General features: G+C 48.3%; 1 protein-coding gene across 4 annotated transcripts; it reads right to left on the bottom strand.

The window, feature by feature from the left end:
• Positions 1 to 132: 132 nt before the first annotated feature.
• On the bottom strand, positions 133 to 8,923 carry LRRC23 (leucine rich repeat containing 23). Of its 4 annotated transcripts, none has more exons than XM_017891779.1 (8): positions 8,581 to 8,923; positions 7,894 to 8,068; positions 7,699 to 7,808; positions 7,008 to 7,261; positions 5,916 to 6,046; positions 3,729 to 3,865; positions 713 to 1,016; positions 133 to 173 (listed from the first exon to the last, which is right to left on the bottom strand). In XM_017891779.1, the coding sequence occupies exons 2-7, from the start codon at positions 8,017 to 8,019 to the stop codon at positions 737 to 739; spliced, it is 1,038 nt and encodes a 345-aa protein (XP_017747268.1). In that variant the 5' UTR covers positions 8,020 to 8,068; positions 8,581 to 8,923; the 3' UTR covers positions 133 to 173; positions 713 to 736. The 4 variants fall into 4 exon arrangements, with proteins under 4 accessions (XP_017747268.1, XP_017747269.1, XP_017747271.1 ...); XM_017891780.1 differs by having other exon boundaries at positions 8,753 to 8,923; XM_017891782.1 differs by lacking the exon at positions 7,699 to 7,808 and having other exon boundaries at positions 8,581 to 8,877.
• Positions 8,924 to 23,897: the final 14,974 nt, after the last annotated feature.

Genomic DNA, 23,897 nt, shown 5'->3' with positions numbered 1-23,897 from the left:
GCTATCGTGGTGAAACCCTGTTTCTACTAAAAATACAAAAATTAGCCAGGCCTGGTGGCATGCGCCTGTAGTCCCAGCTACTCCGGAAGCTGAGGCAGGAGAATTGCTTGAACCCGGGAGACGGAGGTTGCAGTGAGCCCAGATCATCATGCCATTGTACTCCAGCCTGGAGACTGAGTGAGAACCAAAGTAAATAAATAAAGCCTCTGCCCTATCTAAAGTGCCTGGCGGCCATCCTCATCTTTTCAGTCTCCTTCTGCCTCACTCTGCCCTCTTTTCTTCCCCCATCTCTATGTCCTGTTATTTTTAGCTCAGATTTTTTGTGCAGGATCTTCCTCTCCTGCTTCTCTCCTAGGTCCAGCTCCATACACCACCAACCTTCCCCTGCAGCCCCTACCATGCACCCACACCTGTCCTTTCCTAGCGTACTTCATTCTGTGTCAGGTATGGCTGCCCCACCCCCACCAACTCCTCTGCCGGCCACCCCAATTCTTTTCACTTACTCTTCTGGCCTCCTAAGCCTTTCTCAGCTGGTCCCAGCCCCACGGGTCCCTTTTCCTCTCCTTGACTCCTAACCCTGCTCTCTCTAAGGGTTCTGCTTGTCTGATGCTTTCCTCCCCCACCTCCTTCTGCAGCAGCTTCCCCTCTTGCCTCTTTCCCTACCTGCCCAGCCCTTGGCCTCCTCCCACTGCCTCCCTGCAGGCTTCCTTACTATCTTTAGAGGCTAGAACTGCTGCTAGATCAATGACTGTTCCGGTTCCAGGTCACGCTGGGGCTCAGGCTCCTGCTCCTTCTCCTTGTCTTCCTTCAGACTCTGTCGAATCTCATCAGCCTCAGCCCGTTCCTCCTCCTCATAGAATTCCTTGTCCAGGCGTTCGAGGTATGGCATCTGCACCAGGGCCTCCTGGCGGTAGTTGGTTTCCTCCGTGCATGGGTTATCGAGCAGCACCAAGGCTCGCAGCCTGGGTAGGTCTCGAAGCTTGGCCAGCTCCCCCAAGTTGGCCACCATGTTGCCCCTGCCAGTGTGGTCAGGAGGGGTTCACGCAGGAATAACGGGCTTTGGTTGCCAGTTGCTAGGAATGGGGCCTCTGGGGGACTCTGCCACTGAGTTCCCGTTTCCCTAGAAACACTGAGGACTAGCCTGCCAAGCCTTGCCAGATTTACTGCAGAGGTGCTGTGCAACCCCACTCTGGTCCTGCTTCTGCCCTTCAAGGAATCCCTAAGTGCCATATTCTACTCTGTCATGTGTTCATGTGTTCTTTTGGTGCAGCAAAGCTAGGCCACAACCCTGTCTTGTAGCTGGGGAGGAGAGGGCAAATTTTCTTCACAAGGAGACACTTTTTCTGTGATCACACCTAAACAGAAGGTAGAAGGTAGGACCCAGCCTGGGCAACATAGTGAGACCCCATCTCTACAAAAACTAAAAATAATTAGGTGGGTGTGGTGGCACACACCTGTAGTCTCTGCTACTTGGCTGAGGAGGAGGGATCGCTTGACCCCAGGAGTTTGAGGTTACAGTGAGCTGAGATCGAGCCACTGCACTCTACCCTGTAGGACCTAGGTCAGTGGACAAGGAACTGGGATCTAAGCTGGAGTTTAGGGTGGTGGGTGCTCTGTTGGTGCTCCCCACAAAGGGAACCTAGGGCTACAGATGAGTTGGAGCCTCCCAACCTGGAGAATAAACTTCATCTCCTAATGTGCCTCATTATATGATACTCTGTATTTATTTATTTTTTTTATTGAGATAGGGTCTCACTATGTCACCCTGGTTGGGGGTGCAGTGGCATGATCACAGCTCACTGCAGCCTTGAACTCCTGGGCTCAAGCGATCCTCTCACCTTAGCTTCCCAAGTAGCTCCAGGCACGTGCCACCACACCTGGCTAATTTTTAAATTTTTTGTAGAGACTGGGTCTCACTATGTTGCCCAGGCTGGTCTTGAATGCTTGGCCTCAAGCAGTCCTCTTGCCTTGGCCCCCCCAAAGTGCTGGGATTACAGGCATGATCCACTGTGCCTGGCCTTTTATTTATTTTCACGTTCTGGCTTTAAGCCTTTATGAAATCATATTTAAGTGTTTCAGCCTGATCTCATGGTCGTGCTGAGCCTCACGCAGTGTTTCTCACCAGGAGGGCTACAGGCACTTTGTACTGGACTCTGCCTTGCATTGTTGGATGCTTAGCATCTCTGGCCCCAGAGGCACCTCCCAATCATTGAAACACCCTCATCCCCCTCCACACACACATCCGACTTACTCTCAAAACATCCCCATTTAATAGCCACTCAGGAAGGGGCCATCATGCCTGTCTAGATCATTAACAGGAAGATGGCACATATACACACCCCATCAGATCTGTGTGGCAGCGTTTATGAATAAGAGATTGCCTAGGGGGTCAGGATGAGAGTTGGGGCTTCCAGATGCAACCACCTCTCCCAACTTGGAGATGCTCTTTCCATTGCCAGCTCAAGAATCTGGTCTTGTTGACTAAGGAAAGAGGCAGTTTCCTTACATGTTTGCTTAAAGACACACACATAAAGTCCTCCATCCGACAAGAGTGGCTGATCTTCAGTGCCTTTCTACCAAAAGATTTTCTTACAAATGTCCTTCTCTCCTCAAATCTGAGCACATCTTGTGTTTTATATCAGTAAAAAGGTCATCCCTTACAGGTGGGGCTCAGGAGAAGAGAGGCAGGAAATGGGAAGGTGAATTGGGACCATGGAAATGGAGAAGGGCAGTGGAAACTTATTTAGGATAGGGTGAGGAAAAAAGAGTTGGAGCCAGAATGTGAGCCCCTTAGGAACAGGAATCACCTCTGATTCCTTTATTTCTTTTAAAGACAGCTCACTCTATCACCCAGGCTGGAGTGCAGTGGCACAATCATGGCTCACTGCAACCTTGAACTCCTGGGCTCAAGTGATCCTCCTACCTCAGCCTCGTAAGTAGCTGAAATCACAGTTGTGCACCACCAGGCTCAGTTAATTTTATTTTAATTTAATATTTTAATTTTATTTAATATTTTTGGTTTTGTTTTTGAGGCCGGGTCTGGCTCTGTCACCTACTCTGGAGTGCAGTGGCTTGATCTCAGCTCACTGCAAACTCCACCTCTAGGCTCTAGCGATCCTCCCGCCTAAGCCTCCTGAGTAGCTGGGATTACAGGTGCTTGTCACCATGCCTGGCTAATTTTTGTATTTTTGGTAGAAACGGGATTTTGCCATGTTGCCCAGACTGCTCTCAAACTCCTAGGCTCCAACGATCTGCCCGCTTCAGCTTCCCAAAGTGCTACAACTACAGGTGTGAGCCACCATGCCCAGCCATTATTTTTACTTCTGTAGAAACATGGTCTTACTATGTTGCCCAGGCTGGTCCTGAACTCCTAGCCTCAAGTGATCCTCCCTCCTAAAGTGTTGGGAGTACAGGCATGAACCACCATGCCCAGCCTCTGATTCCTTTAAATGTCCCCAAAACACAGCACAAGGCCTGGCACATAGCACATTCTCAATAACTGTGGATTGAATGAATACAAATTCAGGGGTCACAAGCTATAAGGGACTTAGTGTTGCCACTCAGTGCAGAAGAAAGTAAGGAAAGCCGGGGTGAGGATCAGGGAGGAGGATGAGGTGAGTATCCAGCTGTAGACTAGGACTGGGGAATTGGGCCAGGGAGGAACACAGACTCAAAAGCTGCACCTGGTCAGGGGTAGGGACAAGGTGGGGCTTGGAGGGGGTGCATACCTCAGGTTGAGGTACTGCAATGATTTCATTTCCCTGGAGAAGCCACTCAGAGTGTCAATCTGGTTGTCTCGAAGATGCAAGGTGGTGAGATTGCTCAGGTCCTCCAAGCCTTCCACCTTCTTCAGCATGTTTTGGGCCTAGACCCCCAGGGCACAGTGGATTGATTGAGAGGGAGCAGGGACAGGGAAGAAAGAGAAGTCAAAATGAGATAAAGCAAAAGAGGAAATCCAAGACGTCGAGAGGGAGGAGTGGAAGAAGGGAGTGGGGATGAGTAGAGATCAGTATAGAAAGTAAAGTTCAGGAGCAGCTGCCATCCCAGAGAAAGGTCAGCAGAAACCCACTGCCACTCACCCCCAAAGCCACCTGGGATGGAGGAGATGCTTCAACCCACTCCCCACGCGGCCCAGGAGCCCCCATGCCACCACTGAGGATTGCCATCAGCACCATCCCAGAATAACGAAGCTTAAGAGTCTAAAAGACTAAATATTTCGGTGGCTTCCTGTGGTGTTATTATATATAATGATTTTCATCCACAGTCCCTAGCTTATAACTCCCATAATAGCCCTTGTTGCAATCTTTTGTTATAAAGTTGGGTGTGCTGGGTCTCAGGGGCAGGTCTCAGGAACCTTCTCCTGCTGTCTTTTCACCTGCCCCAAGGGAAGGCTCTAATCTTTCCCCACTTCTCCCTCTTTCTGGTTGTGTGTGTGTTTTTTTTTTTTTTTGAGACGGAATCTCGCTCTGTCGCCCAGGCTGGAGTGCAGTGGTGCCATCTCGGCTCACTGCAAGTTCTACCTCCCGAGTTCACGCCTCTCTCCTGCCTCAGCCTCCTGAGTAGCTGGGACTATAGGTGCCCGCCACCACACCTGGCTAATTTTTTTTGTATTTTTAGTAGAGACAGGGTTTCACCGTGTTAGCCAGGATGGTCTCGATCTCCTGACCTCGTGATCCACCCTCCTCAGCCTCCCAAAGTGCTGGGATTACAGGCATGAGTTACCGTGCCCGGCCTCTTTTTTTTTTTTTTTTTTTTTTTTTGAGATGGAGTCTTGCTCAGTCTCCCAGGCTGGATTGCAGTGGTGTCATTTCAGCTCACTGCAAACTCTGCCTCCTGGGTTCAAGCGATTCTGCTGCCTCAGCCTCCCGAGTAGCTGGGATTACAGGCACATGTCAGCATGTCTGGCTAATTTTTGTATTTTTAGTAGAGACAGGGTTTCACCATGTTGGCCAGGCTGGTTTTGAACTCCTGACCTCGTGATCCGCCCGCCTCAGCCTCCCAAAGTGCTGGGATTACAGACGTGAGCCACTGTGCCCTGCCTGATTGTGGTTCTTAAGACCCTCCCCAGAGAGAGCCTCCCCAATTCCCTGGAGGAAGGAATACTAATATCATCAAGCTTCCATGGAAACCCAAGAGGACTGGGTCCAGAGAGCTTCTGGGTAGCTGAACACATGAAAGCTTTTGGAGGGTGATGCACCCAGGAAGGACATGGAGCACTGCACCCATTCCCCCATACTTCGCCCTATGCATCTCTTCACCTGTGTCCTTTGCCCTTGCAATAAACTGATAAAAAGTCACTCCAGAAAATTAATTAAATCCAAAGAAGAGGTCATGGGAACCAGCTTCATGTTGAAGCTGATGTGTCAGAAGTTCCAGAGGTTTGGACTTGCAACTGGTGTCTACGGACGGTGTGGGGGTCACTCTTGGGAACTGAGCCCTCAATCTGTGGGATCTGATGCTATCCCCAGGTAGATAGTGTCGGAATCGAATTAGAGATCACCCAGCTGGTGTCTACTACTTGTTGTATGGGGAGAAACCCCACACCTTGGGCCCCGGAAGTCTTAGGTTGATGATTGCTGTGGTGGTTAGTGCAAGAGCTGAAGAAAAACCCAATCTGAGAGGAGAGTTTTCCTAAAACATTTCCATAGCCTGATGTTTGTACCTCAATTACGGTCCATTTTGCTGCTACCTGTATCAAGGTAAATTATCTCTGTATTATCCACATATTACATATTATCAGCCCTGCTAGGTGGCTCTGTATCTCCACAGTATCTGGCACCAACTATGGGCTTGATAATAATACCAGTTATTATCATAATGATGAAGTTAGTAGCTGAGCCTACTAGAAAACAGGCATCCTGACCCCCCAGGACAGTGCCCTCTTCCCTGCACCACCCTATGACCCAGTGAGTTACCAGGTAGAGGTTCTTCAGCTTAGGAAGATTGATCCCCAGGGTGCTTTCCAGCTGATTCCCCCGAAGCTCCACTGTGTGCAGGCTGATCAGCTTCTGGGGGTCCAGACCTGTCACCATGTGGATTCTGTTCCCTGGGGAGGAGGGTTTCAAGAACTCAAAGGGCCACTCCAAATGTTCAGCATTAGAGCCTGAATTTGGGAAGCCTCTAAATCACCCTACCCTGGACATTCGCAAAGCAGGGTAGTAGTGAGGAAGGACACCTCCAGACTTAATACCTCCAGAGCCCTGGGGCAAGTGGTGTGGTAGTCCAAGGTCCTGATGGACATATCCACCTAAGCCTTTCAAGAGTGAACGAAGCAGCTGACATGTCTAATTCCCTCTCCTTCTTCAACTCTTTGCTCAAATGTCATCTTCTCAGATGGATTGACAAACCAATCCATTTGACATTGCCACCTATGTCCCCCATTCCTCTTACTCTGATCTATTTTTTCCAAGGCACTTGTCTCCTTTTAACATGCTACATGAATTTACATATTGTGTTTGTTGTTACTTGCACATCTCTCCCAACTAGAAATATAAGCTATATGAGAATAGGGACATTTCTTGTCTTATTCGCTCCTATATGGTTAACATGTAGAACTGTCATAATGAATCATATTGCATATCTGAATGAATGAATGCAGACTGCCATGTGCCATAGCCAAGGACCATACTGCCCACTTCTGTTGGCCTCAGGCTAGGAAGGAAAGAATCTTGTGTAGCCCATCCTAAGACCCACCTTGGCCGGGCGCAGTGGCTCAAGCCTATAATCCCAGCACTTTGGGAGGCCGAGACGGGTGGATCATGAGGTCAGCAGATCGAGACCATCCTGGCTAACACGGTGAAACCCCGTCTCTACTAAAAAATACAAAAAAACTAGCCAGGCGAGGTGGCGGCCGCCTGTAGTCCCAGCTACTCGGGAGGCTGAGGCAGGAAAATGGCGTAAACCCGGGAGGCAGGGCTTTCAGTGAGCCGAGATCCAGTCACTGCACTCCAGCCTGGGCAACAAAGCGAGACTCTGTCTCAAAAGAAAAAAAAAAGGAAAACACCCACCTTTGAGATTCAGGGTTTGAAGACGAGGATGAGAGATGCCTTCAGTGTCAGTAATCTGGTTATAAGCAAAACTAGCAATCTGCAGGTAGGGCAGTTCATTCAGCTGGGCACTTCGCAGCCGATTGCCATCAGCCTTGAGCCAGAGCAGGTGGGTGAGGTAGTTGAGTGGAGACAGGTCTGTCAGGTGGTTCTCAGAAACATCCACATAGCGCAGATGGATGTAGGAGCGCAGCAAGTAGATGTCTGTCAGGTCCCTAGGAGATGGAAGAGGGAGAAGGAACCAGGTTTAGGGTTAAGAACCCAGCGAGGACTGGCAGAGTTGCTAAAGCAGAAGGCTTATAATGGGGAGAAGAACGGGCAACACATGGTAGGCGAGAAGAAGGGTAAGAGAAGGTAGGTGGGTTCTTAACAGTGGGCAGAAACACCTGTGTCTGTGAAGGACAGAGAACTCATACTCTGAAAGACAAATGAGGGAATCCAGCAGGAATCCCCCCATATACTCTCAGTCTCCAATTCCCCAGGTCAGCTTTGATAGAGGTCTCAGAGCTCCTGAAAAGTAAATTTTGTCCTTCCCTTTCCACTAGGCATGAGAAGGGTCAAACTCTCAGCCAGAACACCCAGGAATGACAGTGGGAAAGGAAATAGGGGCCCTACAATCTCACAGTCCTCATCTGGTCCCCCCACAACGCACCTCTCTTTAACCTCCAGCTTGACATAAGCATGAGCCAGCCCACTGCCTGTCTTACAGAGCAGAGAAAGCCCTTCCTTCATCATGTCCTCCGTGAGGGGCGTGGGCAGCCACTGCAGGTGAAAGTGGAGTAAGGCATCCCTCCCCTGCCCAACCCCGCCCCTCAGCCCTAGGACCCCTCCTTGTCCAGGCTCTCACTTCCTCAGGGAACTCTTCCCCCTCTTTTCTGTAGTCCTCCCCCTCCTCTGTCTCCTTCTCGTCCTCTTCTTTCTCAAAATCATCCTGGTCTGGCTCAAAGTCTTCTAGATCATCTTCATCTGACATCTTTCTTCCCTCCTGAAAGCTCTGAAGTCAGATAAGCTCAGTCTTCCTCCTGAGAAAGAAGGTCTCCTCAGCTTCTGCCAGCCTTCAGCTCCTTCATCGTCATTGACACGTGCCACTCCCATCACCCCCATCACTTCTGACCCACCAACTCTAGGCTTCTTTCCTCATCCCTGTGAACATCTCATTTTGACTCTCAGCCCCCACTTCACACTTTTCACTGAGGACCCCCCCCCTTCAGGATGTCACCCACACCCCCAGGCCTTTCCTGTCCTTCACAGTGGCTCCAGCTCTCCTCCAGCAGCCCAGTGTCCCTATTTCCTGGGCTTCCCTCTCCCTCATTCTTCCCACCTCCCCCTTAAGCCATGCGCTCCACTCTTCCCTACCAAGTCCTCCCCCTCCTCTCCTCTTAGCTCCCATTGTGCCATCCCTAATCCCTGCTCCATTCATTTCTTCTACTTTTCCCTCCCCACTGGACCAATTTCCTTGGGCCCTCTGGTACACCAGCCTAAAGCGCAGTCTCCAGCCCTCCCACTCAATTCCCCTTAGCAAAGGGGCTCAGACCCTGTTTCTGCTCAATCAGAAGCAGTTCTGGAGAGGCCCTTGGTCCCGAGAGGGAAGGACTGTTTAGCAAGCGGGCGAGGGGAAGGAGGGGTTGTGTACTGCTGTTATGGCAACGAGGGCGGGGCACTTGGCTACTGAAACTCGCCACCGTTGAGCGCAGAGCGGCGACTACCTGATGCGCAAATCAGCCGGGGAGGGGATTGATCAGTAGTTGCCTGGTTACCAGGCCAATTTCCCAGTCCCGGGAACCCGGATGAGGCGCGGAAAGGGCGTCGGGCCGCTAATTGGTTGAGGACAAAAAAAATGGCCAGGGCTGGGAAGAGAGAAGAGAGAGGGCGGGGCTAGTCATTACGTCACCCAAGACCTTAAAGGGACCCCGGACATCTTCAATGCAAAAGTATTGTGAATTTAGAAAAAACTCATCCTTCGAAGAAAAAAGGGCGGGGCTGCGAGGAAAAGCAAGAAACACCAAGATAAGGGGTCTTTTCCCCTTCCCCCTATAGTTTCTGCTCATTAATTATTTTCAGGTAGACCTTTGGAAGGTGGCTTGGTAGAGCGGAAGGAGCCCAGACACAGGTTATCTTAAGAACTGGGTTGGGGCGCGAGGGCTCAGAGGCCTGTAATTCCTAGCACTGTGTGCGAGGGCCGAGACGGCGCGGATCACGAAGGTCCGAGAGAGATCGAGCTCATCCTGGCTAACACAGTGAAAACCCCGGTCTCCTACTAAAAATATACTAAAAAACTAGCCGGCGACCGGTGGCGGGCGCTGTAGTCCCGGCTATTCGGGGAGGTGAGGCAGCGAGAGAGAATGGGCGTAAACCCCGCGAGGCGGAGGTTGCAGGGATGAGATCCGGCCCTGCACTCCAGCCTGGGCGACGAGCGAGACTTCGATGTCTCAAAAAAAAAAGAAAGAAAAAAAAAAAAAAACTGGGTTGGGAATGCCGGGCGCCGTGGCTCAAGCCTGTATCCCAGCACTTTGTGGGAGGCCGAACGCGCGGATCCACGAGGTCGGACGATCTGGACCCTCCCTGGCTAACAACGGTGAACCCCGTCTCTACTAAAATACAAAGAAATAGCGGAGCGCTGTGGTGGCGGGGCCGTGTCAGTCCCAGCTCTCGGAGGCTGAGCGGGGCGGAGAATGGCCGGGAACGCGGAGTCGGGCTTGCAGTGAGCCGCACAAGATCGCGCCATTGCACTCCAGCCTGGGCGGACAGCAGCGGAGACTCCGTTCAAAAAAAAAAAAAAAAAAAAAAACCACTAGCCGGGCGCGGTGGCGGGCGCCAGTATCCCAGGTACTTTTGGGAGGCTGAGGCAATGAGAATGGCGTAACCCGGGAAGCGGAGCTTGCAGTGGCGTGAGATCCGGCCACTGCTCTGCCAGCCTGGGCGACAGAGGCGAGACTCGCTCTCAAAAAAAATAAAAACAAAAAAAACGTGGGTTGGAGTCTGCCCCCACCCCCCCGTGGCAGATCTGTTTACGGCGCTAAACGTACCCCAAACTCTTTCTTATTCTTAATCAAGCTTAGGAGGAACTATTGCAACTGGCAGGGATCCAGTATGAGTTATCCTGGACTGGTTTGATGAACCTTTTAGTGGGTAGAAGGCAGACATTCTAACTCTGCCCACCATAATAACTCCTAGATCCAAACGTTGTCATATTATCGTAATCAACAGACCTGGCATGCCAAGAACCCAGGGCACTTCAGCCTCGTCTGATGTGGTTGAAGAGTTGAAAACAGGTGTTGAGATGCAATTGGCTGGCTGTAAATATTTCTGAGAGTTTGTCGAGACATCTATGTCAGAACGTCTTTACACACTCAGATAGTATCTCTGCAACAGTCCCGTAGACAGACATTTGAAGAGAGGAATACTGACGGCTCAGGCGAGTTAAGGATGACACAATTTCTGCCTGGGGTAAAGGGATGGTTCAACCTTGTGGTGTGGAATCTAAATGTAATGAAACAATCAGGTACAGTAAGATGGGCATGTGATTCCATTGTTAAATTGGACCTACAGCTTATTATAACATCCAGAAGTGGTCTGATGGAAGAATGTGGATGGGGCAAGAAAGTCAGGAAGATATGTGATATTACCTCCTGCCAGGGCCAGCTTGGAGGGAATGTAGTTAATAGGCCTATCTGTTTACTTGTCATGCGCCAGTAGGACTTTAAAGTCAGGCAGGACACCCAGCTTCAAGATACCCATCTCTACCACTTAATACCTGGGTGTTCTTCGAGCAGGGTTATGAATCTTACTGAGGTTCTAATTTCCCACACTTTGTGAAATGGGATTAGAAATATCCAGCCTGTAAGGATATGTTAAGGGATTAAACAAGAGATAATGTGAGGTAAAACTCGCCTCTGCACTTAGTTGCCTTAGTAACATTTCCTTGCTCCTCTCCACCCCTGGCCTGTAGTCTCGGTACAGGGTTGCTGTGAGGTGAAAAGGGGATGAGATAATAAGATATGAAAGCACTCGTGGAGAAGGATTAGATGTGCTATACAGCATGGAAAGGTATTGGTATATGTCAGCAGTTGTGCGAGAAGGGAAAAATCCATGTGGTTTGAGCTAGTCAAAAGAAAGGATATGATTTGCCTTAGCCAAGAAGAACCGAGAAGTTGCCATTAGATGAGACAAAGGTGTGATGTAACGGGTTAGGATGTGTCCTTAAGCCGGCGCAGGGGGCTCAAGCCTGTAAATCCCGCCTTTGGAGCCGAGTACGGGGGATCGAGGTCAGAAATCGAGGACCATTCTGGCTCATGGTGAAGACCCTACCTAAAAATACGAAGAAACTACCATGCAAGGGTGGGCTGGGTGCCTGTAGTCCCAGCTAGCCGCGGAGTGAAGCAGGGAGAATGGCTAGTAGGCCGGAAGGCGAGCTTGCAGTGAGCTGAGAGTCCGTCCACTGCACTCCCGGCCTGGGCGTCGCAGAAGCAAGACTCCGCTCAAAAAAAAAAAAAAAAAACAAAGGAATGTGTCCTTGAACACACACTTGGTCGTTTTGTGTTTTGTTGTTTTTTCGTTTTTTGAGATGGAAGTCTTGCTCTTGGTTCGCCCAGGTGTGGAGTCCAGTGCGCATCTTCGGCTTCACTGCAAGCTCGCCTCCTAGGTTCACGCCATTCTCCTGCCTCAGCCTCCTGAGTAGCTGAGACTACAGGCGCCCGGCTAATTTCTTTTGTATTTTTAGTAGAGACAGGGTTTCACCGTGTTAGCCAGGATGGTCTCGATCTCCTGACCTTGTGATCCACCCGCCTTGGCCTCCCAAAGTGCTGAGATTACAGGCGTGAACCACCGCACCCAGCCAGACTTTTGTTATTTTGTTTTTATTTTTGTTTTGAAATAAGAGTTTCCCTCTGTCGCCCAGGATGGAGTGCAGTGGAGCAATCATAGCTTACTGCAACCTGTGCATCCTGGGCTCAAGCAATCCTCCCGTCTCAGCCTCCTGAGCACCTGGGACTACAGGTGTGCGCCACCATGCCCAGTTAATTTTTTTGTATTTTTTGTAGAGACAAGGTTTTGCCATGTCGCCCAGGCTAGTCTGAAACTTCTGGGCTAAAGCAATCCGCCCGCCTCGGCCTCCCAAAGTGCAGGGATTATAGGCATGAGCCACTGCGCCCTGCCACGCTTTTGTTAAGCACTTAATCTGTCCCCGGCTCTACATGCTTGGCCCTCGGGGACAGTAAGCACGGAAGTCCTTATCTTTTATGTTCAAGAGGTGTATAGTTCAGTGACAAGGTTAAATACCCAAGTAATTCAATATAAAGAGACATGTTGTAATAATCACACCCAACTTTTTTTTTTTTTTTTTTTTTTTGAGAAGGAGTCTCGCTCCGCCCAGGATGGAGTGCAGTGGCGGGACCTCAGCACACTGCAAGCTCCGCCTCCCTGGTTTACGCCATTCTCCTGCCTCAGCCTCCCGAGTAGCTGGGACTACAGGCGCCCGCCACCTCGCCTGGCTAGTTTTTTTGTATTTTTTAGTAAAGACGGGGTTTCACCGTGTTAGCCAGGATGGTCTCGATTTCCTGACCTCGTGATCCACCCGTCTCGGCCTCCCAAAGTGCTGGGATTACAGGCTTGAGCCACCGCGCCCAGCCACACCCAACATTTATAGAGCTTTTACTGAGTGCTAGGGATCACTGTATAGTATATGCACATGCATGATACCATATATTTGGGGCAGAGATTTCAGACACAGGAATCACCTGTGGTAATGCTTGGAGAAGAAAGAGCTCAATGCCTGTGCAGGGAAAGCAGGTGGTTCTGCTGGCTGGAACAGTAGGTGCAGTGGGGGTTTGGAATATGGTAGAAGCAGTAAACAGACTTGGATCACACTGAAGGATCTGGACTTTATCCTGAAAGCTGTGGGGAGCCATTGAAGGTTTTATTTTATTTGTAGTTGGCAAGGACTGAAGTTACACTGTGTAATGAGAGCTAGATACTCCACAACATCCTTGATATTTTTCCCCCATTGGCTGGTCTAGATAGTCTCTTTCAATTATAAAAGTAGTATTTAGGCTGGGTGTGGTGGCTCACGTCTGTAACCCCAGCACTTTGGGAGGCCTAGGCGGGTTGGATCACCTGAGGTCAGGAGTTCGAGACCAGTCTGGCCAATATGGTGAAACCCCATCTCTATTAAAAATACAAAAAATTAGCCTGGGTGGTGGCGCCCCAATCCCAGCTACTCCGGAAGCTGAGACAGGAGAATCACTTGAACACGGGAGGCGGAGGTTGCAGTGAGCCGAGATCGCGCCACTGCACTCCAGCCTGGGCAACAAGAGTGAAACTCCATCTCAAACAACAACAACAACAACAACAAAAATACCAGGCGTTGTGGCTTGTGCCTGTAGTTTCAGCTACTTGGGAGGCTGAGACACGAGAATCTCTTGAACCCGGGAGGCAAAGGTTGCAGTGAGCCAAGATTATGCCACTGCACTCCAGGCTGGGCAACAGATCGAGACTCTGTCTCAAACAAACAAACAAAAAAAAGGCCAGGAGCTTTGGCTCACGCCTGTAATCTCAGCACTTTGGGAGGCCGAGGTGGGCGGATCACCTGAGCTTTGGAGCTCAAGACCAGCCTGGCCAACATGGCGAACTCTGTCTCTACTGAAAATACAAAAATTCGCCGGGCGTGGTGGTGGGCATTTGTAATCCCAGCTACTCCGGAGGCGAAGGCAGGAGAATCGCTTGAACCCGAGAGGCAGAGGTTGCAGTGTGCTGACATCACACCACTGCACTCCAGCCTGGGCAACAGAGTGAGACTCAGTCTAAAACACACACACACACACACACACACACACACATATTTTTTTATTAGATTAGGGTTTTTTTTTTTCCTCTAATTATTCAATTCTAACACGTCTTGGGCTTCTTTCATGTCACTGAGCATAAATCTCTTTCTTTTCCTCATAGTTGTCTAGTCTTCCATTATGTGAACATACTACCACTTTCCTTTCTTTCTTGTGTCTTTCTAGAGACAGAGTCTCACTGTGAGGCAGGAGAATAGGGTCTGGAGGCAGGGAACCTAAGGCCGAATCATGCTGACTGAATATCAGAGGGTACTCCCTTTACAAACCCTCCTTTCTCTGTACAGCAGTTGAAAAATGAAAGTACCTCTGATTGGTCCCCTCTCGCAACCAATCAGACTGATAGCAGGCCTACTCTTCATTCTGATTGGTCCCCTCCCACAACCAATTAGACTGGTGGTGGGTCACTACTTTATTTGCATCGAGTGAACCAATGGGAAACCTCTAGAGGGTACTTAAACCCCAGAAAATTCTGTCACCAATGCTCTTGAGCCACTTGCTCGAGCCTGCTCCCACCCTGTGGATTGTACTTTCCTTTAAACTTAAATCTCTGCTTTCGGTGGATCACGAGGTCAAGAGTTGGAGACCAGCCTGGCCAACGTGGTGAAACCCCATCTCTACTAAGAATACAAAAATTAGCCGGGCGTGGTGGGGCAAGCCTCTAATCCCAGCTACTCAGGAGGCTGAGGCAGGAGAATTGCTTGAACCCAGGAGCCGAGATCGTGCCACCGAACTCCAGTCTGGGCTACAGAGCAAGACTCCGTCTCAGGGGGGAAAAAACAAAATAAAATAAAATAAATAAAACTCTGCTTTCCCTGCCTTGCTTTGTGTGTTTTGTCCAATTCTTTGTTCAAAACGCTAAGAACCTGGACAATTACCCTCAACCGGTAACAGCTGGAGTGCAATCGTTTTTCACAGGCACAATTGATGCAGGGCAGGTGAGCATCCAAATTGGCGATTAGCCCAATAATATTGGCTCATGGTTCTTTCTTGGGCATGTGGTAGAAGTTATAGCTTTATTGAGGATGCAGTTTTACAGCCCCATGCCTGCCCCTACCGAGCAAGACCACCCTCTAGGCAGTGTGTGGAGAGCAGCAACTCAGGAAAACGGCTGCAGTCACATTTATACTGACTTTTAATTACATGCAAATTAAAGGGTGGGTTATTCAGAGATTTCCAGAAAAGGGGTGGTAACTTCCAGGTTGTTATGGAAAAAGGCAGTAACTTCCGGGTGTCGCCATGGCAGTGGTAAACTGTCGTGCTGGTGGGCGTGTCTTACGGAGAAGTTCTTTCTGTGCCTCTTTCCAGTTTCAGCCAGTCTTGAATCTGGTCCAACGTCGAGGTCCTGTTTCCTGCCCACAATCATTGTGCACTACAGCCTCAAACTCCTGGGCTCAAGCCATCGACCTGCCTCAGCCTCTCAAGTAGCTGGGACTACAGCTGTGTGCCACCAAGCCTGGTTAGACTTTTAACTGTTCCCTACTGATGGATATTAACTTTTTTTAAAAAAAGTATTACAAATAACGCTGTTTAAATCCCCATCGATACATCTTTGCTCTTCTGCATGAGTACTCTGTAGCAGTATTCCTCAAATGTTAATGTGTATAGAAATTGCTTGAGGATCTCATTGAAATGTAGACCTCTCAAGTGATGCTGATGCTCTTGATTCATGGACTACACATTGGGTAATATGACTAGGTGGGAAACATTTTTTTTCTTTCGCAGGCTAGAGTGCAGTGGTGCAATAATCATGGATCACTGCAGCCCCAACCTCCTAAGTTCAGGTGATCCTCCCAACTCAGCCTCCCAGGTAGCTGGGACTACAGGCGTGTGTCACCATGCCTAGCTAATTTTTTGTAATTTTGGTGGACATGGGGATTTCTCCACATTGCCGGGGCTAGTCTTGAACTCCTGGGCTGAAGCCATCTGCCCGCCTCAGCTTCCCAAAATGCTGGGATTACAGACAGGCAGGAGCTACCGTGCCTGGCGTACATTCTTAGAACGTAGAATTTCTGGGTCAAATGGTACGTACTTTGCCAATCTTAATATGTTAAAAAATAGCTTTTGAGGGCTGGGTACAGTGACTCACGTCTGTAATCCCAGCACTTGTAAGGCTGAGGCGGGCTGATCATTTGAGTTCAGGAGTTTGAGACCAGCCTGGCCAAAATGGTGAAGCCCTTTCTCTACTAAAAATACAAAAATTGGCCGGATGTAGTGGCTCATACCTGTAATCCCAGCACTTGTGGAGGCTGAGGCGAGCAGATCACGAGGTTGGGAGTTCGAGATCAGCCTGGCCAACATGGTAAAACCCCATATCTACTTTAAAAAAAAAAAAAATTAGCCAGGTATGGTGTGGCACATTCCTGTAATTCCAGCTACTGGAGAGGCTGAGGCAGGAGAATCGCTTAAACCCAGGAGGCAGAGATTGCGGTAAGCTCAGATCGCACCACTGCACTCCAGCCTCGGTGACAGAGTAAGACTCTGTCTCAAAAAAATAATAATAAATACAAATAAAACAATTAGCTGGCATGGTGAGACATGCTTGTAATCCCAGCTACTCGGGTGGCTGAGCTATGAGAATCTCTTGAACCTGAGAGACAGGGGTTGCAGTGAGCCAAGATTGCGTCACTACACTCCAGCCTGGATGACAGAGCGAAACCCTGTCTCAAAAAAAAAAAAAAAACTAAGAATCACATTATTCTAACTCTTCTAAAGATTGTTATTTTACAGTATATTCTTTTTTTTTTTTTTTTTTTTGAGACAGTTTCTGTCTTGTCACCCAGGCTGGAGTGCAAGGCACAATCTCCAAGCTCATGCAACCTCCACCTCCTGGGTTCAAGTGATTCTCTGCCTCAGCCTCCCGAGTAGTTGGATTACAGGCATGTGCCACCATACCTGGCTATTTTTGTGTTTTTAGTAGAGACGTAGTTTCACCATGTTGGCTCAGGCTGTCTCAACCCTGACTCAGGTGATCTGCCCGCCTCAGCCTCCAAATGTGGGATTACATGCATGAGCCACCGCGCCTGGCCAGTATTTTTTCTTTTCTTTCTTGTTTTTTTTGAGACGGTCTTCACTGTGTCGCCCAGCTGGAGTGCGTGGCGCGACTCTGCTCACTGCAGCTCCGCCTCCCGTCCCGCCATTCTCCCTGCTCAGCCTCCCAGTAGCTGGGATACAGCGGCCGCACCCCCCGTAGGTTTTGTATTTTTTAGTAGAGACGGGGTTCACCGTGTTGCCAGGAGGGTCTCGATCTCCTGACTCGTTGATCCACCCGCCTCAGCCTCAAAGTGCTGGGATTACAAGGCTTGATCCACCGCGCCCGGCCTCTTTTTTTTTTTTTTGTTTTTTTGAGACAGAGTCTTGCTCTGTCACCAGGCTGCGGTGCAGTGGCATGATCTCGGCTCACCGCAACCTCTGACTCCCTGGTTCAAGTGATTCTCCTGTCTCCGCCTCCTGAGTAGCTGGGATTACAGGCACCCACCAGCACACCCAGCTAATTTTTCTATTTTTAGTAGAGATGGGGTTTCACCATGTTGGCCAGGATGGTCTCGATCTCCTGACCTCATGATCCGCCCTTCTCAGCCTCCCAAAGTGCTGGGATTACAGGCATGAGCCACCACTCCCGGCCCCAGCCAGTATATTCTTAAATATTACTGTTGAGCCATATATATGATAATGGTGGATTTTGATGAGTATCTGCACATCTGTAGTAAAATGTGAAGCTACCTTCATTTTGTTGGTATGGTGAACTTTTTAAGTATCTCACTTTTGAAAAAAAGTTGGTTTGTGTGTTTTCTATGCTTACACATTTTTCCATAGTACCGCAGATCATTTTACTGATTAAATTTGACCCTTTTGACAGAAAAACAGGTCAATGAGTTCCTTGGGATCAAGAAGGGGTTGACTTCTTGATTTTGAGGGAACCGTTAAGAGTGATTCTACAATTGTTCTATGTCTTGATTATGATATGACTATGCATTTGTCAGAGCTTATACTTAACAGGGTTTTTTTTTGTTTGTTTGTTTGTTTTGAGATGGAGTCTTGCTGTGTCGCCCAGGCTGGAGTGAAATGGCATGATCTCAGCTCACTGCAACCTCTGCTTCCTGGGTTCAAGCAATTCTAGTGTCTCAACCTCCCGAGTAGCTGGGATTACAAGCACATGCCACCATGCCCAGGTAATTTTTTTGTATTTTTAGTAGAGATGGGTTTTTGCTATGTTGGCCAGGCTGGTCTTGAACTCCTGGCCTCAAGTGATCCATCCACCTCAGCCTCCCAAAGTGCTAGGATTACGGGTGTGAGCCACTGCAACCAACAAACAGGGTGAATTTTACTGAATGTAAATTCATACTTCAATAAACATGACTTTAAAAACTTTAAAAAAATAGGTACATCATTATTATTATTTTTAGAGACAAGGTCTCACTGTGTTACTCAGCCTATAGTGGAGTGGTGTGATCATAGCTCATTGCACCCTTGGCCCCCTGGCTCAAGCCATCCTCCCACCTCAGCCTCCTGAGTAGCTGGGACTGCAGGTGTGCCTCACCTTGCCAAGATAATTTTTAGCTTTTTTGGTAAAGATGTAGTCTCACTATGTTGCACAGACTGGTCTCGAACTCCTGGGCTCAAGCGATTCTCCTCCCTTGGCCTCTCAAAGTGCTGGGGTTTCAGGCATGAGCCACCATGCCCAGTCAGCCAAGTGCAACTGTTAACTGATTATAGCTGTATAACAAATTATCTCAAAATGTAGCAGCTTAAAACAGCAAAATATATTATCTCAGTTTCTTAGGAATCCAAGAGTGGCCCAGGTGGGTTGCAGTCAAATGGTTGGCTGCAGCTGCAGGTATCTGAAGGCTTGGCTGGGGCTGAAGGATTTGCTTCCAAGATGGCTCACTCACATGGTTGTTGGCAAGACAGTTCCTTACCATCTGGACTTCTCCATAGGACCTGAATGTCCTCATAACATGGCAGCTCGCTTCCCCCAGAGCAAGTGATCCAAGAGAGAAAGAGACCAAGATGAAAGCCACTCTGCCTTTAACTGAGTCTCCAAAGTCACACACCATCACTTCCACTTTATGCTATTCTTTAGATGCCAGTCACTAAGTCCAGCCCACACTCAAGTGGAGGGGAATTAGGCTCACCTCTTGAAAGGAAGAGTATCATAGAATTTGTGGACATATTTTTAAACCACCACACAGACACATTAACTTCTTGTCTCTTGTACATGTTGAAAATATTTTCCTACTTTTTCATTTCACTTTGCTTATAGAGTGTCACCTTACAGAAATTTGATATTTGTGTGTAGTCCAAACTGCCAGTCTCTTGCATAAGGCTTCTGAACTGTGGGTCTGGTTCAGAAAAGCCTTTTCGCCCCTAAAGTTATGAAAATATTCTCTTGAATATTTTGATGGTATTTAAATATTTTTCGGTCTTTATTACATCTAGAATAGGTTGGTATACAGTGTGAGGTAGGGGAGCCAAAAGGGGAGCCAATTGTTTTCTACATCATTCATTGATTAATCCCATCCTTCTCTACTGATTTGAAATGCCATCTTTATTATATATATGGGTTTTATTCCTGGACTCTATTATCTTCCATTGATCTCTGTATCTATTTCTGCTCTAGTATCATACTGTCATAACTATTGATTTTAGTATTGATTTTTCTCTATATATCATATATCCTGCCACTTTATTATTTCTTTTTTTTTTTTTTTTTTAAGACAGGGTCTCACTCTGTTGCCCAGACTGGAGTGCAGTGGTGCAATCTTGGTTCACTGCGACCTCTGCTTCTATCAAGCGATTCCCATGCCTCGGCCTCCTGAGTAGTTGGGATTACAGGTGCGCACCGCCACGGCCAGTTTTTATTATTATTATTATTTTTAGTAGAGGTGGGGTTTTGCCATGTTGGCCAGGCTAATCTCAAACTCCTGGGCTTAAGCAATCCACCTGCCTCAGCCTCTCAAAGTGTTGGGATTACAGGCATTAGCCACTGTCCCCAGCCTGAGATGGGGTCTTGCTTTGTCACTGAAACTGGAGTGCAGTTTGGGAACACAACTCATTGCAGCCTCAAACTCCTGGGCTCAAGTAATGCCTTGGACTCCCAAGTAACTAGAATCACCTAGTTACCGGGCATGCCACCATGCCCAGATAATTTTTTTTTAATTGTTTTGTACAGATGGGGTCTCACTGTGTTCCCTGGGCTACTCCCCAATTCCTGGGCTCAAGAGATTCTCCTGCCTTAACCTCCCAAAATGCTGGGATTACAGGCATGAACCACCATGCCCAGACTTCTTTTTTTTTTTTTTTCTTTTTTTTGAGACAAAATCTCACTCTTGTCCCCCAGGCTGGAGTGCAATGGTGTGATCTTGGCTCACTGAAACCTCTGCCTCCCAGGTTCAAGTGATTCTTCTGCCTCAGACTCCCGAGTAGCTGGGATTACAGGTGCTCCCCACCATGCCCAGCTAATTTTTGTATTTTTAGTAGAGATGGGGTTTCACCATGTTGGCCAGGCTGGTCTCGAACTCCTGATCTCAGGTAATTGCCCACCTCGGCCTCCCAAAGTGCTGGGATTACAGCTGTGAACCACCACGCCCGGCCCAGGCCTTCTTTTTCTTTAGAAATAAGGACTTAGTCTGTTACTCAAGCTGGAGTGCAGTGGTGTGATCACAGCTCACTGCAGCCTTGACATCCCAAGCTCAACCAATCCTCCTACCTCAGCCTTCCAAGTAGCTGGGACTACAAGCACACGCCACCATGCCTGGGTAATTTGTGTGTGCGTATGTCTGTGTGTGTCTGCGTGTGTGTGTGTGTTTTGTAGAGATGAGGTTTTGCCATGTTGCCCAGGCTAGTCTTGAGTTCCTGGGCTCAAGCTATCTCTCTGCTTCAGCCTCCTAAAGTGCTGGGACTACAGGCATGAGCCACCACACCCAGCCCACCTTATTGTTTCTAATAATAGAATAGACTATTGGATAGAGAGAAGTAGAAAAACTCAATATTAATTCTAAAATGTTACTTTAAGTTCTTAAAATAGATAGCAAATGCATATATATATATATATATATATATGGTATATATCTGGCATATGATTCAATGAAGGTAGAAGGATCTTGAAAGTTTAAGAAGCTGAAGATGATAAGTGTATGGAGTAAGGAGGTAGGGATGGAGAGGAAGACTCAACAAGACTCAGCAACTGAATGGACATAGGACATGGAGAAGATGAATATATCCAACTAGTTAGTGGTAATGGAACATTGTATTAGTCTGTTTTCACACTCCTATAATGAACTGCCTGAGACTGGGTAATTTATAAAGAAAAGAGGTTTAATTGATTCACAGTTCTGCATGGCTGGGGAGGCCTCAGGAACTTTGCAATCATGGCAGAAGGGGAAGCAGGCATATCTTACATGGTGGCAGGTGAGAGTGTGAAAGAGGAACTGTCAAACATAAAACCATCAGATCTCATGAGAACTCACTCACTATCACAAGAACAACATGGGGGAAACCACACCCATGATTCAATCACCTCCCACCAGGTCCCTCCCTAGATGTGGGGATTACGGGGACTACAATTTGAGATCAAATTTGGGTGGGAACACAGAGCCAAACATCCTCATAGAGATGTCCCTTAGGCCACTGGAGACAGGGAGCTAGAGCTGAGTCTCAAAGTTGGCTGATCCTTCAGCTCTACCATGTCTTCCAGGACTGCAGTCCACAGTGCTGACTTCTCCTCTGAGTCTTCTCAGTGTCATGTGATGGCTGCACATAGCTATCAGAGACTCAAGTGGGACCACTGACAGTCCTTTCTTACTGCTGTCTCATAAGAACAAGGAACCATCCACTTTCCAGAAGCCTCTTGATTTATTTTTATGTGAGATAATAACTGTCCATATGAATTGTCCTTTAATACCATTTCTTCAGAATTTTTGTGACTAAATGGAAAGGTTTTTTTTTTTTTTTTTTTTTTTTTTGAGACAGAGTCTTGCTCTGTCACCCAGGCTAGAGTACAGCACAAGCAAACTCGGCTTACTGCAAACCTCCGCCTCCTGGGTTCAAGCGATTTTTCTACCTCAACCTTCCAAGTAGCTGGGATTACAGGCGTTCACCACCACATCCAGCTAATTTTTTGTATTTTTTGTAGAGATGGGGTTTCACCATGTTGGTCAGGCTGGTCTTGAACCTCTGGCCTCAGGTGAACTGCCTGCTTTGGCCTCCCAGAGTGCTAGGATTATAGGCGTGAGCCACCGTGCCTGGCCAATGCAAAGTATCTTGACACACCGCTCCTTGCAAATCACTGATACTCAAAAGGCTTTCTTTGTATATCTATTAGCCATAGAGTTTGCAAAACAAGATGTATGTTTGTTTGTGTGCGTATGTGTGTGTGTCCCATTTTTCACATTCAAATTATTATTTTTGAGATGGAGTCTCACTCTGATGCCCAGGCTGGAGCGCAGTGGCACGATCTCGGCTCACTGCAAGCTCTGCCTCCCAGTTCAAGCGATTCTCGTGCCTCAGCCTCCCAAGTAGCCGAGATTACAGGGGATCGCCACCATGCCCACCTAATTTTTGTATTTTTAGTAGAGATGGGGTTTCACCAGGTTGGCCAGACTGGTCTCAAACTCCTGACATCAAGTGATCCACCCACCTTGGCCTCCCAAAGTGTTGGGATTATAGGCATGAGCCACCACGCGGCCACATTCAAATTATACTCTCAAGATTTTGGTGGGGTGTGGTGGCTCATGCCTGTAATCCCAACACTTTGGGCTGCCGAGGCAGGTGGATCACCAGAGGTCAGGAGTTTGAGACCAGACTAGCCAACATGGAGAAACCCCACCTCTACTAAAAATACAAAAATTAGTGGGGTGTGGTTGTGTGAGCCTATAATCCCAGCTACTCGGGAAGCTGAGGCAGAAGAATCGCTTGAATCCAGGAAGCACAGGTTCCACTGAGGTGAGATTGCACCACTGACCTCCAGTCTAGGGGCAACAGAGCAAGAATCTGTCTCAAAAAAAAAAAAAAACTAACAAAAACAACAACAAAAAAAACAAGATTTTAAGTAGTATCTGTAGTTGTGATGTGCTGGTAAATGTTTAATAAGAGGCTCTCCAGAGAGAACAAAAAGCCCTTGGTTAAGCATTTGCTTATTTCTCTAGTGTAAATACTCCCGCCATGGCTGATTTCAAGCTGCAGCTCCCTGAACATGGAGTTGGGAACATGGAGCTGGGAAGAGGTGTACATGCAGAACATAGACCCCAGGGCTGCTGGTGCACAAAGACTGTATGAGCAGGAGAATGAGGCAGGAAATCGCAGGAGGCGGAAGTTGCGGTGAGCCAAGATCAGGCCACTGCACTCTAGCCTGGGAGTCAAAATAAAATTTGAATGTGAAAATGGGACACACACATGTTTTTTTGAGGATCTATCTCAAAAAAAAAAAAAAAAAAAAGGCTATATGAGGACTCAGTGAGAAGACAGCCGTCTGCAAGCCCAGGAGAGAGGCCTCAGAAGAAACCAGACCTGCTGCTGACACCTTGATCTTGAACGTCTTCCCTCCTAGGGGAACGATTCCCTGTAATCCCAGCACTTTGGGAGGCCGAGGAGGGGGGATCACCTGAGGTCAGGAGTTTGAGACCAGCCTGGCCAACATGGTGAAACCCCATCTCTACCAAAAATACAAAATGAGCCAGGCATGGTGGTGCATGTGCCTGTAGTCCCAGTTACTCAGGAAGCTGAGGCAGGAGAATCGCTTGAACTCAGGAGGCAGAGGTTGCAGTGAGCCGAGATGGTACTCCAGCCTGGGTTACAAGAGCAAAACTCCATCTCCAAAAAAGAAAGAAAGAAAGAAAGAAATTTCTGTTGTTTAAGCCACTAAGTTTGTGGTATTTTCTTACAGCAGTCTTCACAAAAAACGTAGTAAAATAATTAGAAAGAGGCCAGGCGCGGTGGCTCAAGCCTGTAATCCCAGCACTTTGGGAGGCCGAGACGGGTGGATCACGAGGTCAGGAGATCGAGACCATCCTGGCTA

The sequence above is a fragment of the Rhinopithecus bieti genome, unplaced genomic scaffold, assembly GCF_001698545.2.
Source record: "Rhinopithecus bieti isolate Rb0 unplaced genomic scaffold, ASM169854v2 scaffold_21022, whole genome shotgun sequence".
In the NCBI taxonomy this organism is placed as follows: domain Eukaryota; kingdom Metazoa; phylum Chordata; class Mammalia; order Primates; family Cercopithecidae; genus Rhinopithecus; species Rhinopithecus bieti.
Note: the sequence above shows the minus strand (reverse complement) of the source record. Positions and strands in the feature narration are given on the sequence as shown.

Coding starts and splice junctions, on each gene's coding strand:
- LRRC23 (XM_017891779.1), bottom strand. CDS start 8,019: ATGTCAGATGAAGATGATCTAGAAGACTTTGAGCCAGACCAGGATGAT. Junction 7,262..7,698: donor AAGCTGGAGGTTAAAGAGAG/GTGCGTTGTGGG, acceptor TCCATCTCCTAG/GGACCTGACAGACATCTACT. Junction 1,017..3,728: donor TTGCAGTACCTCAACCTGAG/GTATGCACCCCC, acceptor CCACACTGGCAG/GGGCAACATGGTGGCCAACT.